We start from the raw sequence: 10,000 nt of genomic DNA, 5'->3' as shown, positions 1-10,000 counted from the left end.
ATTTTTGTTTTATAATTATGAAACCAGTTTGATGTTTGAAGTTATAATTCATCTTAGACAAAGAAAAGTATTAGAATTGATGTGGTTTGGTCTGAACCAAAACCAGATTCATACTCACTCATGTATGCATTTGCCCCCTGTACATCCCATAATACAACAATAGCATCCAAGATGGCCGCCCTACTGTGTGCCCAACGGAATGCGATAGTTTCGAAAAGTAAAAAAAAGGCAACTTATGGAGTGTGAGTTGTTAAGACATGTAGTCCAATCGATTAGTTCTTCGTTTCAGATTGGAACTAATTGTAGGGATATGGTATCTAGTATCGTTTTTCTTTTAAAACCTGGAAGTAGTTTGGCATTTAATGATGTTTTACTTGCTTTACCAGACGCAAGCATTTGCCAAGCTCAAACGAACGGGGTCTACGTACTCCTTCGACGGCAAAATGAATCCCGAACCCTTGTACGAAGAGGACGCGAAAAAGATCGCTGAACGCGACGCATACATAGCGGCTCACCCGGAAGAATCCGAGAACCCGATAGAACCCGAAGAGCCGACGGAAGTCACGCTCGATGTCCCAGCAAATCCGAGCTACTGGAGAAAAACGCAGACCCACGTGGCTGGACTGGTGAATTCATCGGCATTTGAGACGCTCATAACTCTCTGCATTCTGTTCAACACTTTGGCAATGGCGCTAGAACATTTTGACATGGACAAGACGTTCTCTTCGGTGCTGGACTATTGCAATTTGGTGAGTACTTTTCATCTGATAGTGTGTAAAATACGTCAGTGACGGACCAACACTCCGGGTCTTAAAAATAACTGAGGAGAAAGTGCTGCCTTTTTGGTAATTTGCTCTGAAATGGTTAGACTTGCCAGTCTTCACGGATAAGGACTATAAACCGTAGGCCCTGCCTCACTGACCTTCCTGTTAATTAACACTGTTGGACGTTAAAGAACCCACACACTCCTCTCGTGGAGAGTAGCGGGGGGAGTCCCCCAGTGTTGGTGGTGTATCTCAATCTCTCCGACTTCATCTCTCACATTTATGCGTGGGTTGGGTGGGTGCTTAGGTGAGATCAACTATGGACAGAGGCTGACGCTCCATCTCACTCTAGAGAGAGAATTGTGAACCGCCAAAAGACTGGATGGAATATGTGCCGTGTGTAAAAATCTAACCTTACCAGCTTCGCCTTATCCAAGTGTTTTCAGTTCCTTATTTCCTTGTCTTCTTTAGGTTTTTACCTCGGTGTTTATCATGGAAATGGTTTTGAAATTAATTGCATTTGGCGTCAAAGGCTATTGCAAGAACAAGTGGAATCTGTTTGATGGGACAATTGTGATTCTTAGTGTTTTGGATATGGCATTAACTTATTCCAAAACCATCGATGGAGCAGGTCTGAGTGTCTTAAGAACTTTCAGGCTGGTAAGTGGATCACTAACAAACGTCGATTTATCTCCGCTTTAGTCTGCGTGACGCTACAGCGGTTCAAAGTCGGCCAAAATCCCATACATGTACTGTAAATTTAGCCGTGTTTGCCCCCTCCCCCCCAAACCAAGATGGCTTCAAAAACCGTGGAAGTGTCTATTGATGCGTGGAAAACGTGCAAGCGGTACAAAGCATGCGCGGACGTTTTTACCGAAGCTTTAAACATGGCAAATCTAGATAACCTTCCTTAAAATCCTCGTCACAAACTATCAAAATGGTCATTTAACACTGTTCAAATAAGCAATTTAAATCGAAAGTTTACTTGTTGAAACGTTTTCGCCGTTCAATCAAAGTTTTAGACATATTGCTTGAAATGGAAATTGAAAGGAATAATTATCTGGGATATTTACCTCTAGCTAGCTCCACTTCGGTGATTAGTTGTTAAATATCCTCTCCGTTTAACCTTCTCCTCCTCCTCCTCCTCCAACCTTAATTTCTATATCTCTCCTCTCTTCCTCCCTTTAACTGTAACAAGGATCAAGGATGGCACCGTCGGTTAATGCGTGGCCTTGGTGCAAGAGGTCCTGAGTTCGATTCTCAGATCTCGCATCCTTGTTTCGACTTCTTTCCTTTCAGTGTAGCTTAAGTAGCTTCAAATACCCGTAAAACGGAGCACAATTACTGTTGCGAGTTATCGACGTTAAATATGGTCGCTTTACTTTACTTTAATTGACTTTACTTTGAAGCGAAGAGTGTGTTATAATTAACATATTTTTTCCTTCGATTTAGCTCCGTGTGCTGAAGCTAGCTCAGTCGTGGAAGACAATGGGCGATCTGCTCAATACAATAGGAAGCAGTGTTGGAGCAGTGGGGAATATTACTGTAATCCTCGCAATTATTGTTTACATGTTTGCCGTAGTGGGTATGCAGCTTTTCCAGAAGGCCTATGTTGAGAATTCTAAAGTTTTTAAAGACAACAAAATACCACGGTGGAATTTCAGTGATTTCGGACACTCCTTTATGGTGATTTTCAGGATATTATGCGGTAAATGGATTGAGCCTCTTTGGTGGACAATGCAAGCTACAAATCCGGCTGCTATTTGTTTCATCCTGCCCGCCTTCGTCATCGGCAATTTCGTGATTTTGAATCTTTTTCTCGCTTTGTTGTTGAACTCGTTCAGCGGGGGAGGTGACGATGAGCCAGAGGACGAAGAAGCGAAGAAGAAGAAGGAGGAGGAAGAGAAGAAAAAGAAGAAGAAGAAAAAGAAAAAGAAACGGCTGGATATTTCGGGTATGTTGGGAAAGACGACGAATAATCTTTCCGGAAGTAGAAGCAAGGTTGGACCAGACGAGAATGGCGATGATAGGGATCACGATGCCCATTCGAGGACTGTGAGTCCAGTAGATGATGAGGAAAAGAAGGAAGCTGCGCTCAACTTGTCCAATAACCTAAAAAATGGCGAGCAAGAGAATGGGCTTGAAATGCATCATTTTCCTCGTCTACCAAACGGTCAGACACAACAGGAGAATTATAATGGCTACAAATACAACTTCGGTAAGTTATTGACGAGCTTGTAATGGACGAGATTGTTCTCTTCCCGGGTGTAAAAAGTAACAATCGATGGTTGAACTGATCTCCCATCAGCGCTTTAATTCGTTAATGTCACGCGTCACTGAGAAGTTTGTGCTTATGCGGCGGAGCGTATACTGTTGTTCTTGTTCTGTATCTATTTTTCCAGCACTCGTCAAACTCCCCCGTGATGTGTAGAAATGGGTTTATCACCTGGGTTGTTACGATATTTTGACCACAATAAAGACGTTTCGAGCGCGAGCCCGTCGTCAGAGCGACGATGGGCCAACGCTTCAAACTGCCCCTTTCAAATTTCTTTACGGTGGTCAAAAAACCATATAAACCCACTTGATAAAGTAACCCATTTCTACATGTATTCGCTTCCCCACCAACGCAGCGCCACAGTTTCTTTAGAAACTAAGCTCCTTTATCCCCTTGATAAGAGATTGTTTTTGCGTATGTGACCCCCTTAAACGATAAACCTTTTGCAAGATGTCTCGGCAGCCTGAAGCCGGCTACATTTGTGCGAGAACAAAGGCCATAGCACTACACCGAGAAGCCCGTGTTCAACTTTTTGCGAATAGTGTGTGGGTTCTTGATGCCCCACAAACTTAATGGACAAGAGTTGTGAGATTTTGCCTACGGTTTATGGTCCTTATCCGAGAAGACTAGAGACGTCATTACAAAGGCACTCATTCTCTTCAGTTATTTTAAGACGCTGATTGTTGCTCTGGCCAAAGTTTGAACCCTCGACCCTTCGCACGGTTCTCCGATGTTTCACCAGCGATGTAACTGATTGTTCGGATTTTCTTTTCAGATGAAACTCCAGGAAAACCCATCGGACGCAACACCAAGATGCATTCTCCCCCTTTTGAGAACCGCCATTCACTGACTACAGCGATCGATCTGGACGAGGCAGCTCTGAGAATCAGGGACCAGCCAGATTCCAACAAAAGGCTTCATTGTTTGAACCGAGTCAAGAGTGACGACCGATTAGTTGCTAGCGGCGACAGCCTCAGCAACGGTGACGTGGTTGGTAATGGCCCTGCGCCTGTGATTATAAATGGCAACTCGCGCATATCTGCTGGATCTTCGCACAAGGACGTCAGTCTGTGTGATAACGAGTCACGCATTCCACCAAGCAGCCCTGGTCACGAGTCGAAGCGTGACACGATCGTCACAGTGGAGAGCGGCGATACCACTGCCACGGCAACTGGTGTCCGCCCTTGTTGTCCGGGTTTCTGCTACTGCGAGAGCAACTACTGTGATAGTTACAAAGAGTCGTGTATTCGGAGAACTTGGCATGGGATGCGTTTCTATGTGTGTTCGTTTGTGGAGCATAAGTACTTTGAGTGGTTTATTCTGGCTATGATTGTGATCAGCAGCTTGACATTGGTAAGCTTTCACTTGTGCTACCTCTTTACAATATTTAACACTTCAGGAAGCCATCTTGGGTCTCCTCGGCTGCTATTAAGGGGCGTGGTATTTTGCTAATTATAACTTACTCCCCCCTGAGACTGTCACATGACATGAATCGGATGATCAGCCTTTCAAGAGAAGGAGGTCTTTTATTTATTTAGCTTCGCCCAATATGAATAAACATAGGCTTCTTAGGCAGGGAGACCACCACAGCCGAGCCAATAGGTCGTTTTCACGTGCATACATACAAAAAATGAAAATAAATAAAAAGGAAGCAAAACAAGAGTTCAAATTGCAGAAGAAGCAGCACGACGGCGGACAAAGGAGAGTCCTCGTTATGTCGTCCACGTCGTACAGATCTAGGGCCTTATTATAATATTAGGCGGATTTAGCAACAGAACGGGAACGTCAGTGGCGACGGCACGCGCAGAAAAAACACCAATGAGAATTCAGAATAGAGTAGACTCCACTCTTTTCTTCTCTATTCTAAATTCTCATTGGTAGTTTCGCTGCGCGCGACGTCGCCATTGACGTTCCCGTTCTGTTTGCGAAATCAGCCTATTGAAGTAGTGAGCGCTTAAACGAGGGAAGGTAGATGTGACTGTTAAAGGCTGAAAATTTTGAGGAGCACAGGCTTCCTGTGTTTGTTTATTTATTTATTTATTTAGTTAGTTAGTTAGTTAGTTAGTTAGTTAGTTAGTTAGTTAGTTAACTCATGTTTCTTCCCGTTAAAACCGCTGGGACATAATATTGGCATATTTACATCAACTTCAATAATTGTGGTGGAAATTAGCATTGATGTCTGCTGGGGGACGAACTGTGCAGAGAACGAGAAGGTCTAAACGGGACCGATCGAAACAATGACCGACTCAGAGCAATAACACTATTTAACAGAAATATTTCAACGTCGTTACAGCGGTTTCAGGTTTCATCAGTCGAGTGTTTGATTTCACTATCGGTCACGTAGTCACGTGACCATTTTAGTGCGCGGTATCCCTGTTAACTGTTGGTCTTAAATCCTTTATGCAAAAATCTTGTTTACATTATGGCTTTTTTCCTTCGCCAGGTATTTGAAGACATCCATCTCCATGAGAAGGTTGTTCTTAAGAATGTTCTAAGTGTCATGAATTACGTCTTCGCCGTCACTTTCACTTTGGAAATGCTTCTCAAAATATTTGGCTTGGGATTCGTGGGTTATTTTTCGAACTTGTGGAACTGTCTGGACTGTTTCATTGTGGCGGTATGTCCTTTTTTGTGGCAATATGTTGTTCTCCACAGTTGGTTTTTTTAAAATGGGGGGAAGGTATGGGGCCACGCCTTTTTATTCTGAGGAGATTTTTTAGCATTAGCTGTTCCAAAAGTGATTTTTACGGCTCAGTGGTTAGGACGCTTGCCTTGAGATCCCGAGATCCCGGGTTCAAGACCCGCTCTGACCACTCGTTGAATTTGTTCCTGGTAGTCCCTGGTTCAACTTCCCAGCTGCACTAGTAAATAGCCAACTGGTTTACCTCCGGCCAGTTGGGATTGTTAACAGTTGTTGTTGTTCTGTTCCGTTCTGTCGTTTTGTTGATTGTGTTTCATTGGCCCAAAAAAGCCCCTATGGGCCTTAATCACACTGCAGCCATGTTGAGTCCCGAGGGATTCCCGAGGGATTGAAGATCTTTGTTTTGCCCTACCGTAACTCGTTCCCAAACATTTCAACTCGAGGCTCAGGGTACAAAATCGGATGATGTAGCAGCTCTCGTAACGTATAATTTGATTGGCTCGCTATCCTCGCCAAAAACAAGAGACTAAGCAATTGAAACAATGACTTAGACGTAACAACAATAGAAGCTGCTTACAATACAAAACAATAGCAGATTACGAGAGCTGCTACCTTACTGACGAAATCTATTGTCTATGGCCAATATGGCCCTCCGCGCGAATGAGGCCCATGGGGAGTGGTCAATTAAATGTCAGGTGCTCATGACTAGGAGCCTCTCAATGCATTATATCCTTGAGTCAACCTTTGCGCGTATCGTTCTATTTTTAGAACTAATCCTTTAGCAGGAGACTCACATTTACAACAATTTACATCAATTTGCACAATTTGCATACATTGTTTTTGTTCCACAATACCTTTATTCTGATTGGCCATTCTAAACAGTGTGTGCAGAGCCGAACAACTCGTGGCGTTCTAAAAATAGAAAGATACGAGCAAAGGTTGGGCTCATTGTATGGAAGAGGCAAGCTCCTACTCATGCGCTCCTGTGTATGTATGTATGTATGTATGTATGTATTCACCAAGACTTCTCCTTTTCGTTCCTATTATAACATTTCTTGTGGTGGACACTTCTTTTCTCTTTTCGTTACTCTCTCACAGTTGTCCTTTCTGGTCCCCTCTTGGTGAAATACTTATTTTTCTCAGAAAATCACTAGCTTATCACGATTTTTCGCCCGGAGATTGATCTTATGGCAAGAACAGGGACTCGAGTCTCGCTCGTGCCAACCGGACGCACAACTTCAATTAAAGAGATTTTACACTGCGTTCAACTTTGACATCCAAGTTGCATTGAGTGGGGTCGTATTTCCTGTTCAACCAATTATGGGTCGTGTATAAAATACTGTCGCTTATAGAGTGTTTTCACGTGACGTCACAGCGGCCATGTTGGTGTCCTTAAACAAAGGAATGGCGACCATGTTGGTGTACCCAACTAATCCTCCGGGAATTGAGCTCTTTTATCATGCAAATGTTTTGTTTTGTTTCGGTGGAAAAACAAGGTTACTTACTGATCCCATGAGTGAAAGCACTCTATTTAGTTCATCAACGTGACATCAGTTGAGTCATTTGCATAGGTAATCGCATGATTTCGAGTGCAACTTGGAATAAATAGCACGAGTAAATTTTTTCAAAGACGCACAAAATTTGCACGAGAAAAATCATATGATAGCTTATTAATAATATACTTGAAAAAATTCCAGATGGTTAAGCAGAAGCAACGCACGCGTATCGCGCAAATCACGGAAAAACTACGTCATGAATTGCGCCATCCAGGGTTCGCATTTGAGTGGCTATCAATGTAACAATTTCACCTTTGTTGCATTATTTCGCTGCGCGCGTCAATTTGATATATAAGTAACTGTTATTTTTGATAGCTTATACTGTTGGCCTTGCAGATTTCTCTAGCAAGTATTACCGGAAACAAGAATCTGCAATCCTTCAGATCTCTTCGAGCGCTCAGACCTCTTAGGGCCATTTCACGGTTTGAGGGAATGAAGGTAAGACCTCACTCAACACGCAATTTTACCACAATTGTTTGTAATCTCGCAATATGATTGGCTAATTTGCCGTTATCAATAAGAGTCTGGACAATGCTGCTCGTGTCACTTTGGGAAATTAACTTGTCAATACATGAATGGAGGGTAGGTGCCATGTAGCAAATACGCTAGCGAATTGGCAAGAGGTAACCTCGGCACCCGTCACACTGTCTTCTCAGTGGAACTTATACTTACCGATTCTTGCCCCCGGCATAGGATGCGTGATGCAAAAGCGAAAGCAATGGCGGTAAACCCCGGACAAAAGGGAAGCACAAGTGCAAACAACAGCCACAGCGCACGCGCATTGTCTATAGCCCCTGACTTGTAGACCTTTCCAATTTAAATTTGCTTAGAAAGAACCACGTTAAACCAATCAGATTTCGCGAAATTTATAGACAAAGCTTGCTCTTTCTTTGTGTCATGATTTTGGTCATGCTCTGAAACAAACATTTTCTTTGACGTTGAACATTGTGGTAGGTACAAATCGAACGTGGTTCGGCGTTGTTTGAACTGTTATTGACAACGGTATTGGTCATCACAGTGGTCAAAATTTGTTGTATTCGATTTGTCAAGTTTCTAAAGTCTAGTTATTTCGACACTAAAGATGACGATTACAAACCAAAGAGCAACACTTTTTTCGTGGTAATTAGTTTTATTATATCTTTCAAATGAGCGTTCTGTGATTGGTTAATTCAGGCAGCCGTATGCTACACAGTGTAGCTCTTTTAACTTCATAGTGTGCTTTCCCGTGCGAAGTTATTACCAAATGATATTATTAATACCTTTCTCACCTCGTTTTCTCGAGGCGTACCGATCTCAACCCCAGAGCTCTTCTCTTTTGTTCATAACTGAGGGAAAAAAGAACTCTAGGCAACCCTGAAACAAGGTGTCTTCTCCTCGGTTTTCGTGAGGAACATGAAAAGCGTCTCTGATTGGTTCATTCATGTTTGCACGTGGAGTGAGCAGGCGCCGTAAGGTTTAAATAGCCAATTCTTGGCGAAAAGAACTCTACGGCGCATGTTCTTCTACATAGAGTTTCCCAGAGCCTCTGGTCATGCGCAAACATAACATCCGAGGCTCTGGTAACGTGAATGGAGTTTTTGTACTCGCTCCTTGTTTATTCGAGTTGAATTTGTGGCCCTTGTACCTGGCCCTCAAAAGAATCACGGACAAAGAACCTGTCAGTTATCAATGTCGAATTTCAATAAAGGTTAATCCAGCTAAAGCGATGAATCATATCAAGAAGTCTGAGGACCATTGCAAATCTGACACAAGATACTGTTCTGTAATACCCATTTCCAAGTTGCTGCATGCCTCAGTTTCAAAGCGAGTCTTGGTGCACAACCATTCAAATGGAAATGAAATGCGTATTGTTATGCAAATCAAACTCATTTCCCTTGCAACAGTTGAGCACCAAGACTCGCTTCGAAACCGAGACAAACAGCAACTCGGAAATGGCCCATTATAATCTCAGTAGTAACACGTGAAACCTAAAGAAAGTTGTTTTGGCCACTTGAAATGTTGTTCATTAAATATCGTACATTAAAATTAACATACCTTGGATGAAAACTGGAAGGAACTGTGGTAAGCCATTTTCTACATCAATGGTTAGACTTTCAATTCTTCTCGGATAAGGACAATAAACCGTAGGCCCCGTCTCATATCCATTCCTGTTAATCAGCGTTAAATAATTCACCCACTGTTTGTGAAGAGTAGGGGGAAGACCCCGAGTGTTGTGGTCTGTCCTCCTTTCACATTCATGCGTGGGCTAAGTGGGTGGGTAGGTCAGATCAAATGTGGACTTATAAGCGGCTGCCAGAGGCGCCTTTACAGGCTGACGTCCGATCTCATCCCAGAGAGCGAATTGTAAACCACCATGAGACTATGCCAAATGTGCGGTGTGTAAATTCATTACCATTATCATGACATCGAAACTCAAAGCAGTTTCTGTTCTCAGCTTTCTCTGTTATCGTTACAGATTGTCGTCAATTCCCTGGTGCACGCGGTTCCGGCTATCGTCAACGTGATGCTTGTTTGTCTTATCTTTTGGCTCATCTTCAGCATCGTGGGCTACCAACTGTTCAATGGCAAATTCTACAAATGTGTCAACAATGAAACGCTGGAAAAATACAATCATACTGTGGTACCTAATAAAACCGTGTGTAATAACACTGCCGGAACGCGCTGGATGAACTCAAAAATCAACTTTGATTCCTCCTTTTCTGGATTCTTGGCCTTATTTCAAGTCGTACGTATCGATCCGCTTCATTTCACGTTTCAGTGATTA

The 10,000-nt window shown here is 43.0% G+C and overlaps 1 protein-coding gene across 4 annotated transcripts in view; it reads left to right on the top strand.

Annotated features, from left to right (window-relative positions):
• LOC138026239 (sodium channel protein 1 brain-like) overlaps positions 1 to 10,000 on the top strand; it is a 45,123-nt gene that overhangs the window by 25,902 nt on the left and 9,221 nt on the right. For all 4 annotated transcript variants that reach the window (XM_068873490.1, XM_068873488.1, XM_068873486.1 and 1 more), the window contains 7 exons: positions 387 to 749; positions 1,236 to 1,424; positions 2,217 to 2,982; positions 3,815 to 4,392; positions 5,483 to 5,656; positions 7,573 to 7,674; positions 9,692 to 9,961. In XM_068873490.1, coding sequence (XP_068729591.1) covers positions 387 to 749; positions 1,236 to 1,424; positions 2,217 to 2,982; positions 3,815 to 4,392; positions 5,483 to 5,656; positions 7,573 to 7,674; positions 9,692 to 9,961 — 2,442 coding nt within the window. The remainder of the gene's footprint in view (positions 1 to 386; positions 750 to 1,235; positions 1,425 to 2,216; positions 2,983 to 3,814; positions 4,393 to 5,482; positions 5,657 to 7,572; positions 7,675 to 9,691; positions 9,962 to 10,000) is intronic.

Source organism: Montipora capricornis, chromosome 12 (assembly GCF_036669925.1).
Source record: "Montipora capricornis isolate CH-2021 chromosome 12, ASM3666992v2, whole genome shotgun sequence".
Taxonomy (NCBI): Eukaryota; Metazoa; Cnidaria; class Anthozoa; order Scleractinia; family Acroporidae; genus Montipora; species Montipora capricornis.
The sequence above is the reverse complement of the archived record's forward strand: the minus strand, read 5'-3'. Positions and strand labels throughout refer to the sequence as shown.